The following is a 17,901-nucleotide window of genomic DNA, read 5'->3' as shown; positions in this document are numbered from 1 at the left end:
TAATGCCAGAGCAGCGTACTACTCGTCATAAATAGAGGAAAATAGGAACAACCCCAGGTTTCTTTTCAGCACTGTAGCCAGGCTGACAGAGAGTCACAGCTCTATTGAGCCAAGTATTCCCATAGCTCTCAATAGTTACGACTTCATGAGCTTCTTTAATGATAAAATTCTAGCTATTAGAGACGAAATTCACCAAGACCTGCCCTCAACTGGCACCAACTTATCTCTTAACTCAGGAACCTTACAAACAGCTGTAGAACCAGATATATGTTTAGAATGTTTTGCTTCCCTCAATCTTTACCAACTAACTTCAATAATTTCTTCATCTAAACCATCAACCTGCCTCTTAGACCCCATCCTGACTAGGTTGCTTAAAGATGTTTTACCCTTAGTCAGCACTTCTATACTAGATATGATCAATCTATCTCTATCAACAGGCTATGTACCACAGTACTTTAAAGTAGCTGTAATTAAACCTCTTCTGAAAAAGCCCAAACTTGATCCGGATGTTTTAGCCAACTATAGACCTATATCTAACCTTCCATTTCTCTCTAAGGATCTGGAGAAAGCAGTTGCTAAACAGCTGTGTGACTTTCTACAGAGCAATAGTTTATTTGAGGATTTCCAGTCAGGATTCAGAGCTCATCATAGCACAGAGACAGCACTGGTGAAAATTACTAATGACCTCCTTATTGCATCAGACAAAGGACTTGTCTCTGTACTGGTTTTATTAGTCTTAGTGCTGCATTTGATACCATTGACCATCAGATCCTATTGCAGAGACTGGAACATTTCATTGGCATTAAAGGAACCGCTCTAAGCTGGTTTAAGTCTAAGATTCTTCAGCTGATCCAGAATGCTGCGGCACGTGTTCTGACAGGAACCAGGAAAAGAGATTATATTTCTCCTGTCTTAGCTTCTCTGCATTGGCTTCCTGTAAGATCCAGAATAGTGTTGTGTCGTTCAAAGAACATTTCGTTCATTTGACCTAATCTTGTATGTGACTCAGGAGGAACGGGTTGTCTCGGTGAGTAATTCGTTAATTTTCACGCATGCATGAATAGTCTTGGACTCTTATGTTCATTTGTTACACAGCAGCTGCAAGGTCTCCGTCAGCACAGGAAACAGAATTGATTAATTCACGACTCTCAACTGGGACTCAACTGTTCATTTTTCACGTGACATCTCCACTACTGTGGAGCAGGAATTAACTAATCGTTCAGCGCTCACATGGTTCTCCTCGGAGTCTGTCTTCACTCGGCAGGCTGACTTACTGCCAGCACCAGGCAATGAGAGGCAAGTCTGTTGTCAGGTAACAGTCACTGGACTGACATATATCTAATATCTATTTTGATAATTTTGTGACATTAAATAAAGCATAACCTTATTACAGCGCAGTTATGTTGTGCTAAGTTACTTACACTGTAACTTTAGTCCTGCTAGTGTTTACAGCCAACAGCTGATGAGAGTTGTTCTGGGTCCGCTCCACTTCAGAGCCCTGACAAAGTTCTACCGGGAGCTGAATTACCACAGAGGTTGTCTCCTCTCCAAAACAAATTGACCCGAACATTAAACCATTAAAGCACAGCCACATAGCAACGTTAGCGTTAGCCATGTGGTTTGTTTACAGCTAACAGCTGATCCAGTGTTTCGGTTTAACGAGTGGCCCTGTTAACTGGTGGCCGTCAGCCGAATGCGTCTGTGGTTGAGATTGAAAACAGGCAGAGAATACGTAGGTGTCCCTGCGAATACCTCTTTCTGTAGTTCTTCATTAAAAAGTCATTTCTGATTCATCTTTGGAGTCGTGTATGTGTAAACCTGTCACGTACCACTTTGTCACGCTTTGAACGTTGCTTGAAAATGTTGAAAACAGGAAGAGGCAAGTTGTTCTTCCTGTGAATGTCAAACATTATCTCTAATAAATGTTCTAAATACTCATATTTGTCTTTGGAGTCTGTGTCAGTAAACACGTGTCATGTAGAAAAACGATTCAGCCTTTTCAAACGAATAAAATAAAAATTATTTTTATCACGGGATTTGAACTCAGATGTTAGTTTGATATTCCACTAGCCTATGCTGTCATCACCTCTCACTTGTCTGTTGGCGTGGCATAAAACAACTTCTAGAGCATACAGCCAACTCACTCCGGGAGACACAGATCAACTTGTGACCACAATGTCTGTGTTAACCAAGACCATGTCCGTATTTTACTTGTTCCCTCCACAACCAAGCCACCATTTAACACAGAGTTGTTTACAAGATGTGGATGGGCAATATTTATGTTAGTAGCCTACTTAAACATGTAGCTAACAAACGCAGATAAATATTAACCTTCATTAATTAGTTAACCAGGGCAGAAATTTTGCAGAAGGAACCAACTGTGACTTCCAGGATCTGATATGAGTGGCTGATTATTGACAAGCATTAAGGAATTAGAAACATTAAAATCGAATCGCTTAATTGAATATTGACAACATATTGCTGTGGTTTTTACATGGTTTGAATTTGGTTGTGGCTCCATGGGGCTTTATAGAACCATGATAGAGAAAGATCAAGAGGTGAATTTGTGCATTATACTTTGTCAATTAGAGCAAGCCAGGCAGCCTTCTGTGTTTGAGAACTGCGCTGTTTTTTTTTTAATCGACCTCTAGAGGGCTGCAGCGTGTTCCTGCTCGACACCCTCTGCTACAACTATTGTTTCTAGTACTATTGTTATTATTGTTATCATTAACACTACTATAAATATCTGTACCATTATTCAGTCTATAGCAACATTACCTTTACTGTCTGTACCTCTGTGTATGTGTATATTGTGTAGGCTGCCTCAATCCCCTCCCCTCTCTCTCTCTCCCTCCCTCTCTCTCTGTGTCTCTCTATCTCACCCCCAACCGGTCGAGGCAGATGGCCGCCCACCCTGAGCCATGGTTCTGCTCGAGGTTTCTGCCTCTTAAAAGGAAGTTTTTCCTTGCCTCTGTCGCCTAGTGCTTGCTCGTGGTGGGAATTGTTGGGTTTCTCTAAATATCAACACAGAGTACGGTCTAGACCTGCTCTTTTATGAAAAGCACTCTGAGATAACTATTGTTGTGATTTGGCGCTATATAAATAAAATTGAATTGAATTGAATTTTGAGAGATACTGTAGGCTACATAACTATGTGTGCAGCCAAAGTCAAAATGGTGTTGTTCACCATCATGCAACCCTAGGCCCATATTCAATTCAATTCAATTTTATTTATATAGTATAGTATAGTTTATATATTATTACATTCCTGGACACCTTACATGACATGCTCACTAATGTTCAGAGACCAGAGCAGACCAGATACGTCATCATATGGGACAATGTTAGTTTCCATAGGGCTGCTTTGGTCCGCTCTTCACTGTACTCAACCTCCCCCCTTACTCTCCATTCTTGAATCCAATTGAAGATTCTTCTCTGCCTGGCGCTGGAAGGTCTATGACTGTCATCCCCATCAACGCATAGCCCTTTTACAGGCAATGGAGGAGGCATGTGGGGATATTGACCAGGCATCATGTCAGGCCTGGATACGGCATTCCAAAAGATATTTTCCCCGGTGCCTTAGACTAGAGGACATTGCATGTGATGTAGACAAAAGTTTATTGCCAAACCCAGAGAGACGACATGATGTAGACTGATTTTTTTTTCTTCCGTTTTTTTTTCAGTGAAATTACTATTTTGTGTTTTGACTTGGAAAAAAACACTTGTGTTTGTTTTGATGTGTGTAAATAAACACCAGTACTTGAAGTTTGGATCCCTGTATGTTTACAGAACTATGACAAAAGTATGACCTCAAACTGACATAGCCTACCTTGTGCACAGAGAAAGCAAAAGCCAGATGTGTTTTTTATTCATACCATCAGTGTGTAGTTGGCGCATTGTGTGCTTATTAATGTGATGGCTTGTGTTAACTGTTTGATACAAAAATACAATTTTTACAAAGGTTTGAAGAGTTAAGCAAGGTTTATTAGCTTTTGCAAGAGAATTACAATGTTTTGCTGATTTGGTGAAGGGTTTTCTTATTTGTGTGTGGAGTTTTGCAAAAAATAGCACAAAAAATGTGCTTAAGCCATCAGAAAAAAAACTGTAAAATACATTTTTAAAACTAGAAACACCTCTCTAACTCTCCTAAAGTAAAGTCATCACCTCAGCTGAGCCCTTAAGTACAATAAATATTAGTACATAAACTGGTGCTTTGGGCTTTGCTGGCTTTGATTCTGTTTTGCTATTACCCTCATCTATTGCCCTGTCTCATGTTCACTATGTCAGTACTGGGTTGCTGGCCAGGCTGAGTACTCAAAATCTTTGCTCCAGTAGAAGTACAATTACTCCCATAACACTCAATCAAGTAAAAGAAAAAAAAGATAAACCTACTCAAGTAAAAGTATAATATAATATATTTCAACTGCTGTGATTGAGGTAAAAAACAGCCACTGTGCAACATGGTTATATCTAGGGAATGCAATTTCCTTTGCTCGTTGCTATTTTTGTTTTTTATCTTTTATTATAAACAGCCTACCAAACCACTTGCTTTGCAGCACAGGCAGCAAATACAATGTGATTTTTACTAAAGCATCTACATAATAAAAAAGAACATAATCTTTACAACGCAAAGAATTATTGTGGCAGTAACAGCAGTAACAGCAGCTCGTTGTTGAAGCAGGGTAAACCTACATACAGAGGAAGCTGTGCGGAAATGCGTAAAGCCCAACAGGACTGTTTTATCGACCAATATTTTCTCTCTCTCTGTGCATCTCAGAAATTATTGTTTGCTGAATAGCCTAAATAACAGCTGGTAACTGCTGAGCGAAAGATGAGTTTCACCTGCGACATTCTACTTGATGGACTCAATGTAGGACATCTCTATAAAGTAACCAATGTGTAATAGACAAAATGAACAAACAAGCTAATGTCCATCAAAATAAAGCAATGCTCTGCTCAACAACAGGATCACCTACTGATAATACAGTATATCAGAATCAATCCAGTGATTGTCAGACTTAGATGTTACAGTGTCTACATTTGCTCTGCAGAGACTAAATATGCTTTTAATGCGCCGTTAATGGAACGTAAAAGTATTTTACTTGCAGCTTGTGAAAAAGCGACGCAGGCTGCTTTCCAATACGTGCCATGGTGTGCGCTCATTTGATTTCAGTTGTATTAGTAGAACAATAAGGCCTTAAAGTGAAACTGTATTTGCATTTTTTTTTTAAATGTTTGCATCTGTCCAGCTCTGTGACTGTGACAAGTGCCCAACACCAGTGCTCTTCTGCATAACTGCGCACAGCCTGGACTACAGCTCATTGCAGTTAATGTAGCAAAATGCAGATAACAGACTGGTTAAGTTATGAAGGTATGAATGGAAAATGTAGAAAAATTAAAAGTACATTACTGGCCCAAAGAAATTACTGGAGTAAAGAGTAAAAACATGCTACACTGGAAGCGTCTCTATGAGATGCTCTGGGGCGTACAGACTTGAAGTGCTAGTTAGCTAGCTAGCTACCTAGCTAGCTAGCTACGTTCGTGATAAAGGTGTTGACAGCCCCCCGAAGCCCCTATCAGAACCATCAGAAATGTTAGTACCTAACCTAAGTCACTGACTTTATGCCTGTCGCGCACATCGGCTGTGAGGCTGCAATGTAGCAAACTGGGGTGTTTCATACGGACGCTGAAGGGTACCTTTAGCATAAAGTCCTTATGCTTGTCATGCTGACTGAAAGCGTTAGTTATGACACATTGAGATGAGAATGTGTTGAAGTCCACTGAGATGAGTTTAATCCGTTTAATTATGTCTGATGTGGAGTGTGTGATTGATTAGTCAATCATAGAAAACCGCCTCGACGCACACTCCGAAATTGCTGGAGGCAGGCAGGCAGTGCAAATTAAAAGTTTACACTTCGAAGGGGGGGGGGGGGAACCATTTTGAAATGAGGGGGGCAATGGCTCCTACGCGTATGAAATAACACTGAAGAGGCAATTAATTTATTAATAATGCACAGATTATTATTGACAAGAAGCAGGGCTTTCAATGTATGTGTATCCTGTTATGACTAATCAGATTTACAGTTACAATTGCATTGTAGGTGTATTAGAAGATATTCAGTTGCATTAAAAGCCAACTCAGGATGTTTTGATGGTTTATTGCATCAAAATATAGCTTTTTTTCAGATTTTTTTCGTTATTGCATCTCCATGTAGTCTGTAAAAGTAAAATAAATATATTAATACACAATGGATTCATATTCCTTAGCTTCTGACTTTTTTTTTTTTTTTTTTCTTTTTTTAGCTTCTGACTTTTCAAAGGAGACCACAATTATGCATCTAGGCCAAATGGTTGAGGAGTTATTCCTGATTCATTTTGGGTATGTAATTTTAGGCGTTTTTTCTGGAAAAAGGGGTCTGTTTTCATCAGGTTAACTTGCTCTATGAGCACCATCTGGTGGTAAAAAAAATATCATTGACTGTAAAAAACAAATCACAGCTCAACATAAAGGTCCAGGTTTATTTAATTGGTTCAAAGAGAAGAGTGGGAGCGTTATCACTAAGTTAATACATCAGAGACATCTACATCACATACAACTGTAACCAAAAGTTTAGTTAGAATGAATTCCCTTGATTCCCGTAATGTATCAAAGCAGTCCAGTCCAAACTGGGTTAAGCTTACAGGAACACTAAATTACTGGAAGAAGTGATGCAAACATGAGGGGTTTCAACATTTCCACCTTCTAAAGTCACCCTGACCGGCTTACACAGACCAGCTTCACTCACATTGCTCACTATGGAACTCATTTCTGAAAAACACTCCAACTTACCTGAACCACCTGATCCACCTTCACTCAACTCTCAAAGACAAGAGCTCGACAAATTTGAAAACCACCGTGACATACACAGAGCAGAGGACATGGTGCAGCAGACACAATAAAGTGACAGTTTGATGAGTGTTCAGGACACATCAATATGAACATCACACTGCACACATACGCAGAAACACATCAGGAACACAGAATGATGAACGAAATACAGAATAGTATCAAATCAAACATTTAGTGCAGTTATACAGTTAGGTCCAAACAACAGATCTCAGCTTAGGAAGGTGTATTTCAAATAATGTAGTAAGTGCTGGATAATAACAATGCAGTGACTTTCACTGGCATCAAAATAAATGTTTATAATTAAGTTTACAAAGAACAAAGTTAAGTAACTGCAGCTTAAATCTACACACCCTGCTTCTTGTCATGAAGGATAGGAGATTCATCAGCAGGCAAAACATTCAAACTGAACAGAGTGACGATGACAGAACAGGGAAAGCAAAGATTCAACTTGGGACAGGGGATTTAGTTCTCTGTGCTGCGCGCAATTATAGAAGAAGCAGTTTAGTGACAGTCCAAAGGCTTTTCCAGTTGGTTTCTCGCAGACAGGCTTTCATGTAGAGTTAGACTCTACTTTGAATACTTCAAGGCCAGCTGCATGGGAAATAAAACAAATATGTCAAATATTTATTGTAATGAAAACTAATCCAATACATATTCAAATCCTTTACATTTCCATAAAATGAAAATATTACCAATTCTTTCTCTTGTACAAAGAGCTGTATGTTTATGTCACCTTGTGAGCAGTGTCTGCAAACTGCTGGGCTTTGTGCATCAGCTCCACAGTCTTGTCCTCAGCTTGAGTCAGTCTTTCTCCACGCTCCCCCAGAGCCACATTCACCCTCTGGACTACATTACCCATAGTGCTACCTGTAACTCGCTGCCCAGGCTGACCTATTTATACATGCAAAAGAGAAAGGAAGTAAAGAGAAATATATTCAAGTAAGTGTACTGAAAGTAAGACATCAATCAAATACTGTAGAGAACAGTGTCAGCATTATATGGGGATAAGGATTAGGCAAACAAAATGTAGTGGCCATCTCACTTACAAGTGTGAACACAGAACAGCCAGTTTGCTTTTTGAGCATACAGTCTCACAGTTACTGAAATCGCCTTGCATGATCTCAAGGTAGCACAGCTGGTAATGTCAGTTATCAACTTCTGTTTCACTTTCGCTGACAACTTCAAAATTGCTGTTGCAGCTTCAAATATATTTCAGAGGTGTTTGCTGTTTTCAACAGGCACAGTCTTAACCTGGGAATTGAGCACATTGAAACCCTCTGGTTACCACACACATCAGTCTCAACAACAAACAAAGATTTTTAAGTCTTGACAGCCCCACAACATACTGGAAGACAAGGAGAATATTTACAGTCATGTCACTAGGCAACCCCTGAAATCCTACAAGAACACACATTTTCTTGTGTTTCTGCACCAAACCAGAAACACAAAAGCAGTCTGTCTTGCTAATTTATGCTGCAATTGGCATGGGAAAGAAGGGAAACAAAATGCTTTACCAACTCTGTTTGTTTGTACCCAGTTGTGATGAAAATCAAGCTGCACACAAATTTGCTTTTGTTTTCCTGGAGCTGATGGCAAGCGTACTAACACAATTAACCAATTCACAATTTTGAGTTTTCTGTATTTTGAACTGTAAAACCACCCATTCATCCCATTTACCCTGCTAAGTGTCTGTGAGTAAGAACCAAAGCATCATACTTAACTATCATTGTCAGTAGCACTACAGAAGCCTGAATTATGAAGCTGGATGTGAGGTTTGAGTGGTAACTTCAGGGTTAACTGTGGGATTTCAGTCCTAAAACTGTGGTTTACATCTTACCAGGTACATCGTCATGGTAGCTTATGCTTTTTCTCAAGACCATTTTACTATGGTCTATCACAGCCGTCTAAAAAAAAAAATGTTTTCATTTTTCTTTTTATGTGAGGCTAAATATTATGAGTAAATATTAATTTGTGTATAATAACTTTAGGTTGCTTATATTACAGAGATTGGCCATGTACCTGGGCAGGTAATCAGGTGAGTTCCCAGTAAATGTTGAGATTTAGTCTTTCACCATTATTTGAGCGCTTTTATGTTATGAATGGATATTTGGTTTTGTTGCTTTCTGAATTTAATTTAGGACAATGTTTGGAAGTGACGTTGAACGAACACTTAGTCGGTGCCTGCAGCTTCCTTGGTATGTTGAACTTGCTTCATAGGTAAAGCATGAAGTTTTGTTGAACTGTAACTTGGTACCTTGCTGCAGCCTGGCACATCTCACACCATTACACTGCCCCTGTTAGTGCGTTCAATGGTGCGCCGTGCTCCCGGTCAGTCTCGGAGCCCCAGCCTTTCTAAAGACCGGCTATTGTACTGATAAAAGAACAAAGTCTTCTCTCATCTGACCGCCAGATGACAGAGAAGCCTTTCTCCTGCAGCAGGAGAGAGCTGCAGCACAGTGAGGACAATAGACAAAAGGGAAATTGATCCTGAGAGACACAAGCCAAGGATGACATGACCTGAGGAGTCATGGTGGTGTACAATGAAATTAGGCAGGACACCTGCGCTAGGAAGTTTGTTGTTTTGAATACCAGATTACACTGAAACAGCTCCCTATGTTCCCTATTAAAATTTGAAATGTCCCTGAGAAAAGGAATCAGTGCCAAAACAGTCTTCCTGTTGAGTAAACAGAAGTGTTGTTTGACCCTTGACTCAACTGAGCATCTTCTTTGCAGGAGTTGTTAATGAACTGGTGATGCTACAGCTCTCTGATACCCAGTGTTGCGCATGTACGCGCTAAAGAGCCATCCATTTGCAGTAAATGAACGTGCCTTGGTTGTGCCAGACCTTTCCCAAACAGCACCCACCAATAAAACAAGAAGAAAAAGGAGAAAAGCGGTTGAAGAAGAAGAACAGAACCCGCAGCATGTGTAGATAGAAATGTCTCATTCTAAGATTAAAAAAACATAATGGTTCATTATGTAAGGTATTCATACACCACTAAAACATAGTTATGGTTATTATATTGAATTTTTGACACTGGACGTTTAAGCTTTTAAAAACTTAAAAAGCTTTAATAACATTTTAAGGCCCCTGCAAAGTGTCCAGATACCAGAAGTATTTACTTCTCTAGTACTCCACTGGTTTGACATCATAATTGAACACAAGAAGAAGGAACACACGCATGTTGTATAAATATGTCTATAATCAAGGGCGTCAGTTTGTGTTGAAAAGTGGTGGGGATATAGGGGCTCAGATTAGGGGTGTGAAGAGACACTTAGCTCACGAGACATCACAATACATGACATTAGGTTCATAAGAAAGGGACAAATAGATCCTTAAGATCCTTGTTTTAAAGATATCCTCAATGCCAAGATATTTGAGCGGGGGTCTGGGGAACCTCCCTCTCGGACATTTTGATCTTCAAACACTTAATTTCCTGCAATTTATGGTGGAAATGTTTTTGTTTATGTAAAAGGAAACACAAAATTCAGGTAGCACGTGACTATTTCAAAATATATAAATATAATAAAATATAATGCAGTGCAGCTCTCAGGCATTCCTTTTCTCCTGTAGATCAACTCTTCTCATTTGATATCATCCATGCTGAGGCAACACATCTTTAGTCTTCCTTCCTCTTTTGTCATGTTCAAAGGGAGCGAAAGGAAAACTTAACCAAGAAACTGTGTCAAGAAGTTGTTAAAGTTACTGATTGGTGCTGCACATTTTTGGGTCATTTTATAATCAGTAGCTTGTTTTTTTTAGCTTAACTTACTTTGCAATGCAAATTTGTTTCTTTATTTTAATTGTATTGCATGTCTTATGTGCTCTTAATGTGCAAATAAACCTTTCTAAAGGCAATTTTATTTGTTATTTAACTGTAAGCTATATAGCAGAATGCTTTTTAATAAATTATGCTTTCAAAAAGTGTTGGGGACAAAATCAGCCATTTCAAAAAGTGGTGGGGACATGTCCCCAGTGTAAATGACACCTATGTCAACAAAATAGTAATGAGGATACATTCTGATAAAAGAGCTATTGTGTTAGCCATAGTCTTAATTATTAGATCTCTTAAAGTTTAGTAGTTTCCCAGATGATGTCATCATGGCATCATCATTATATGACAGTTTTCACAGGCTGAGAAGGGCTAACCATGAGAAGTAAACTTTTACGATCAGCCTCTTTAATCACTGCCTTACCTCGACCTGGTGAGCAACTTTGGTTTGCAACCATCTTATTCTTCATACGATTAAAGAAGGCTTTGCAACGGTAAATGACCAGATTCATGGTGCAGGCATCTGAAAGAACAGGGACAACACATCTGGGGTCCATCACACATGAACCTAATGATTTCTAGAAGATCATAAACCTCAGTAATCATGTAACACTACCTCCTGTGAGTTTGGACTGGCAGTTGATGAACTCTGTCTGTCTGGAAGGAACGTAGCTCTTCCGTCGGGCCTGCAGGGTTCTGGATGCAGATTTTGGTGGAGAGTCACTGGGACTAGCTCCACCCTCGTGCACAGTGCGCTGACTTGATGCTATCTTCTGGTGACCCACCTTGGCCAGCTTCACAGCCTTTCCCAGACTCCCTGCTTTCCCCTCCCAGTAGGTCTGACAGGCATGGTACAGGATCTGGACAAAGATACACTTTTCTGCTGACGAGCTTGCCACCCATTGATCCACAGCATTGTAAAACACCAGGTCAAACTCTGGGCTGTCCTGGAAGAGCAGGGTACAGAAAACTGACATTGACATACACCTGTGTATAAATCTACTGGTAAGAAGAGAATCTCCAAATGCTGCTACTGACCTTGTTTGGGTTGATGCCGTTGACCTGTCGGAGCTGCTCCACCGTCCACTGGGACCTCCTGGTGAAGGAGGAGGAGCCACCAAATTGCTTCACCTTTGTAATGAGGAGCTGATGTGGCCTCGTGTTGGTCACTAGGCAAACAGATCACATAGGAAAAACGATATCCCTATGGAAAGCTTTTAACAATGGAACAATCGGTTTACGTAATAACTGTACAGAAGAACAGCTTTATTAAGAAATCTTGTGTTTATAATTAATTAATAATTTTAGTCAGAGGCACTTATGTAAAGTAGCTGACCATTTATAGTAAATGATTTTTCAGTTAGATTTGGTACTCTGATATCAATGATATCTGAGTCCCATCTAGACCTGCTCTATATAAAAAGCGCAATAAGAAAACTAATGATAACTGAATTGAATAGTGATTAGAACTGACAATTTACAAAGCCCTGTATAGTACACCTATCAGCTTGTACCTGAATAGATGATGCATGACTTCATATCTCGGGCTGAACTACCACAATTGGATATGAAATTAGTTTTTTTAAATGCATCTTAAATATCATAACCATTTCCATGCAAAGTAATGAATAAGTAATGAATTGCTGGGTTTCTGTAAATAACATCACAGAGTATGGTCTAGTTTCTAGTCTCTTTTATGAAAAGGGCTCTGAATAAAACAGTTTGGAAATGAACCGACATCGGGGCGGCTGTGGCTCAGGAGGTAGAGCGGGTTGGCCGTTAATCGGAAGGTCGGTGGTTCAATCTCTGGCTCCCCCTAGTTGCGTGTCGAAGTGTCCTTGGGCAAGATACTGAACCCCGAATTGCCCCTGGCGACTATTCCGCCAGTGTATGAATGAGTGTGAATGTTAGTTTCCGTTTGAGCACTTAGGCTCAGTGTATGAATGTGTGTGACTGGTGAATGCAGATGTAGTGTAAAAGCGCTTTGAGTGGTCGAAAAGACTAGAAAGGCGCTATACAAGTACGGAGCATTTACATCAATCAAACTGCAACATTAGGACACTACTGCCACTTTCAAATTTGAAAACTTTGGATAAACACTTTTCAAAATGTTCATTTTCCTTATTTTAGTTTAGTCATAGCTTCCTGATATTGGCGACCTGTCCAGGGTGTACCCCGCCTTTCGCCCAAAGTCAGCTGGGATTGACTACCCCGCAACCCTGTACGCAGGATAAGCGTTATGGATGGATGGATAACTTCCTGATTCTTTAGTGAACTCTACTTTACACAGATTTCCATTGCATCCCAACATGCTCTATGTCTTACTAACCTGCTGTTTTATTTTACCTGCCAGGTGTTGTTTTTGGTGGTTTTTGGTGGTTCCGGTGCACAACTAATTTGTGTTTTTGGCTTTTTTTTGGCAACAGGCTGTCACCGGGATTACATGTCTACTGATAGCTCTGCTCCTGCATCTCTGCAAACCCTGCATTCTCCTAAACAATGGCTGCTGTGATGCACCATTTAACAATGCATCTGATCTGAGCAACATTGGCTGTTGAAGCCACACAAAAGAGGCTTAGTTTGCAAAAGTATAAAGTATATATATACTAATAAAGTATATCTATCTCTAAAAAAAGCGCTGCTGGAACGAAATGTTGAAGAGTGTGAATGTGACTACAGGTTATAATCCAGACTGACTGCTTAATGTGGTAATCTGAAACAAGGAAGGTGAATTACCTGTTCTCTTTCATTTACTGCCTTCCAACTACCCGTGAGTGAAGCACATCTAAATCTAAATGTTAAATCTTAAATTAAAATTTCTCGCTGAATGTAAAGCTAAATGTTTAGAAAATATGCTAACAGACCACTCCCCTTGCAGTGTCCCCGTCAACACCACTGACTGTGGATCAGCCATGGGATCCACATGTGAAACAAAGAGCAAACTGGAAACGTTTTAGATTGGCGGTTGGCATTCTGAAATGTTGCATTACCACCACCTACTGGATTATGCGGAAACCCTAAGTGGCCATCCTTTAAAAAAAAAAAATTTACTCCTTTTTCCCGTGATAACAGGATAATTATCTCAAGATAACTAATGTTGTTTTCCCATAATAACGGAATAATTATATCTAGAAAATAATAGTTTAATACCTGTGGCTAACGAGGTAGAGCGGGTTGGCCGTTAATCGGCATGTCAAAGTGTCCTTGGGCTTGATACTGAACCCCGAATTGACCCTGGCGGCTGTTCCGCCAGTGTATGAATGTTAGTTTCTGTTTGAGCACTTAGGCTCAGTGTATGAATGTGTGTGAATGGTGAATGTAGATGTAGTGTAAAAGCGTGGTCGAAATGACTAGAAAGGCGCTATACAAGTACAGAGCATTTACAAGATAGTTAGTGTCCCTTGTTAGTTTAGTCGGTAGAGCGCAGTGATTGCAATCTGAGGTTTGGGTGCTCAATTTGCACCCAAACCTTTGGCTGAATTTGTTTTTATTACAGACCGTTTCACATGCATCAACCTCTGGACACTTATTTTCATTTCCCCAGCATCTCCAGGCAGAGGAAATTCCTGTGCTTCTCATTCGGGGAATCCAATCTCACATCTCCCAACAGCTGTTTCAGAGGTGTGTCATGCATGCATCACAGACTCTTCTGAATGTCCTTAAGAAATTTCCAAAGGTGCTTGACACACTTCCAAAATAGCCATCAGGAAATGTGAAATGTTGATGGATGTGGACCAATTGCCAGGGACCCACACACTCTAGCACATGCTTTATTGCGAGCATGTAAAAAATTATAATTATCATTATAAATTTTTTGAGGATAAAAAAATAAATAAAAATCCACCCAATATGAGGATCAAACACACAACCTGAGGCCGACCTGTTGATTTGATCAAGGTTAAAATCTAATAGTGACCGAGCATTTTCAATAGCTGCTCCTAATCTTTGGAATACATTACCTGTTGAAATAAGAATTACTCGGACTGCTGACACTTTCAAATCCTTGCTAAAGACCCATCTCTATTTATTGGCCTTTAAACAGAGTTGAGTATTGACATTATTGATCTTTTCTACTGTTTTTGTCGTGTATATTTGTTGTGTATTCTAAACCTGGAAAGCACTTTGCTCAACTAGGGTTGTTTTTAAATGTACCATGTAAATAAACTTGAACTTGAAATTGAACAACGCTTGCAAACCCTGCACTCTACTAACTGAGCTACCCTGGACAATGAAAAACCTCTTAAATTATCCTAAAAAAACTTACTTGCCGACCCCTGTATTAAACCATTGTTTTATTTCTTGATCACAATAAAATTTATCCTGTTATACGGGAAAACAACATTCATTATCTCGAGATCTATAAGAAATTAATCCTTTTATCACGGGAAAACAACATTTGTTATCTCAAAATCCTTAATTATCCCGTTATCATGGGAAAACGGAGTAAAAAAATGTGTGAATAGTTTAGGCCACTTCAGGCTTTCATAGGATTAAACAGTTTCCCAGTGCAATATTTTTAGTGTCCTCCCAAAGTATTCCCATTTACAACATTGTCCATTTAATAACATTGACTCAGTTGTCTGAGTTGGTGCAATCCTGCCCTCAGTGTAGTGTTTATCCAAGAATCTGCTTGCAGCATCCAGCACCATCTTCATCTATCTTTCTGATTTACTATTTGTGTCACATGCGGATCCCATGGCTGATGCACAGTCAGTGGTGTGAGCAGGGACACATCAAGGACCGTGGTCTACATGCATATTTTCTAAACATTTTGGGCGAGACATTTTAATTTAACATTTAACATTTAGAATTATATTTAACAATTACATTTAACATTTATATTTACCATTTATATTTTAATTTAACATTTTACCTTTTATTTTACTTTTATAAACATAACACATAAATGTTACATCTAAAAGTTAAATATTGAGAATAAATTCGTAATATTACGTGACTAACATCATGATTTAATGAGAATTCATCATTTTTAAGTCTACCTGCCCTATACTCTGTGGTGCATTACTGCTCTGCTGGTAGTATCCCCCTCAGAGCATCTGATATACACAGTTTGGATGTTCATGGACTTTGGACTGCATGTTGCATGTTAAAATGAAAAAGTGAAAACACTTGTGATCAGGCAGAAATCTCTCCACAAATCTATACATGTTAACTTCACGACTCAGTTTTTTTATGTTTATATTTCATCTATACCAGTTAGTTACCACTTGACCAACGAACTGTCTGGACTTACATCGCAAGAGCGGGATCACTTGATTACTATCACTGCAAATACCGGTGTTGCATGAACTGGACGGAACAGTGATAGGAATGATTAAGAGGTGGATGAAGACAAAAAATAGATGTAGTGAGGACAGAGAGGTGGGGGAGAAACCCGGCCAATAGCAGAAGACTGACATGCCCTCAGGCTACATCAACACTACTACATTTTTGTTTTAAAAAGAGAGTTTTGAAATTAGCCCTGCAATGGACTGGCGACCTGTCCGTCTTTCACCCAATGTACCGTGTGTAATGTGTAAGCACATTGTACTTTTAAGAAATGTACATCAAATAAATGTAATTAATTTGTCTTCTGCTTTACTTTTCCTCGTTTCTGTTTTGTCCACTCTTTAAAATGAATGAAATGTAGCCACAGCACTAAATTAAAATTGGCAGTAAGAGAACATTCAGCCAGTATGAATGCTTAGCTAATTTTCACCGAATAAAAAAAGTATAAAAGCTGGATTTAACCTGAAATGCAGATGAATGTAGCATAGTCTGGTTTGGCTCCAGCAGGCAGGAACGACATCCTCTTCCTTTTCCTCCTTCGCACCTCCACTGCCACTAGCAACCGCTCGTCACGAGGGATGAAGACCTCTTTGTTGATGGCAGACTGAATGTTCATTGTAGTCCTGAGACCTACACAGGTGATGGATGGACATGACTGCGTTTGTAAGGCCTGTTTAGAGAGTGTGGATGGGCAAAAAGACTAAAATATCTGCCAACAAATGTCTTTGATGAAAAACCAAAAGGGGGGGTGGGTTAAAGTATGCATGTGCTGGTCAAACAACTTTACAGTTTAATGATACAGCATACATACAGCATAATTTTTTCTACCTGTTGCCATAATGTCTTTCACTTTCTGCTGCTCTTTTCATTGTGTGTAAGACAGCAGCACTCATACACATATATGACATAAATCAATTGCCATTTAAAAAATCTCATGCCAGTTAGTCTAGTATAAAATCTAGTACTGAAATTATTTGTTGATTAATTGATTCATCAATTACAGACAGAAAATGAATCAACAACCATTTTGATCATTTATTGTTTAAGTCACTTGTCATGCTCTGGCTGCAGCGTCTGCTGTGAGTGTTTACTGTTTTTCTCTCTCAGTAAACTGAATATCTTTTCATTTTCTTCAGTTGGTCAGAGAAAACTAAATGTCTCAAAATGTCACCCGAGGCTCTGGGAAACTTTCTTCAAAATCAGAAAACTTATCAACCAATTAATCAAAAATAATTGTTAGTTCAGTAGTAGAAATATTACAAAAACTACTTACAGTATGTATCACTACAACTTTACTATAGATGAGTTTTGCCTGCTTGGTATACTTAATCAAATGTTGGAAGGCATATTAAAGTCTATGTCTTCGGTAGAAGTAGCAATAACACCATGTCCTGTACTTAAAATGTATTTGGCTAAAGATTTTGTTAGGCAGAGCTTTACATTTTTTAAGGTAACCAAAACATACACATTTTTACAGTAAAGAGTCTAAAAAGGAGTTTATGATGTATTAGTCATTTCCTACCGTACATTTGTCTGTAGGTAAAATCTGCTGGTTAGCCTACCTGTTCTTGTCCTTTTCTCCACCCAAAAAACTGAAGCTTGCTTCTAGTAACTAAAGGAAGATATGTTAGTCTAAACCTTAAATTAGTAACCTGTTAAATTCATTAAATATTTCTCAGGCTTCCGTCATGAATTTATACCCGCGCACGCCAAGCAGCGTGCCTTGCTGTGAAGGCGCAAATAAAACACAGTGCATCCCATTTCAAGTGGCTGACATGCACGTGGTTAAAGGCTGGAAGACAGAAAACAGTCAGCAGCTGTCTCATAGACAGAGCCAGGGCTGACTAGCACTTTAACTGAGGGGGGGGGGGGGGGGGGGGCTCTTCTATGGAGACCCAATTGTTCATTATCAAATAATAATAATAAAAATAATAATAATAATAAATAATA

At 39.2% G+C, this 17,901-nt stretch overlaps 1 protein-coding gene across 1 annotated transcript; it reads right to left on the bottom strand.

Annotated features, from left to right (window-relative positions):
* Positions 1 to 6,499: 6,499 nt before the first annotated feature.
* stxbp6l (syntaxin binding protein 6 (amisyn), like) lies at positions 6,500 to 17,728 on the bottom strand. The gene is made up of 7 exons (XM_038726061.1): positions 17,514 to 17,728; positions 16,414 to 16,581; positions 11,701 to 11,831; positions 11,279 to 11,609; positions 11,087 to 11,185; positions 7,623 to 7,780; positions 6,500 to 7,480 (listed from the first exon to the last, which is right to left on the bottom strand). Exons 2-7 carry the CDS (start codon positions 16,565 to 16,567, stop codon positions 7,457 to 7,459), a joined length of 897 nt encoding a protein of 298 aa, XP_038581989.1. The 5' UTR covers positions 16,568 to 16,581; positions 17,514 to 17,728; the 3' UTR covers positions 6,500 to 7,456.
* Positions 17,729 to 17,901: the final 173 nt, after the last annotated feature.

Source organism: Micropterus salmoides, unplaced genomic scaffold (assembly GCF_014851395.1).
Source record: "Micropterus salmoides isolate LMB-PRFRI ecotype aquatic unplaced genomic scaffold, ASM1485139v1 Ms_hic_scaffold_18, whole genome shotgun sequence".
NCBI classification, from domain to species: domain Eukaryota; kingdom Metazoa; phylum Chordata; class Actinopteri; order Centrarchiformes; family Centrarchidae; genus Micropterus; species Micropterus salmoides.
The sequence above is the reverse complement of the archived record's forward strand: the minus strand, read 5'-3'. Positions and strand labels throughout refer to the sequence as shown.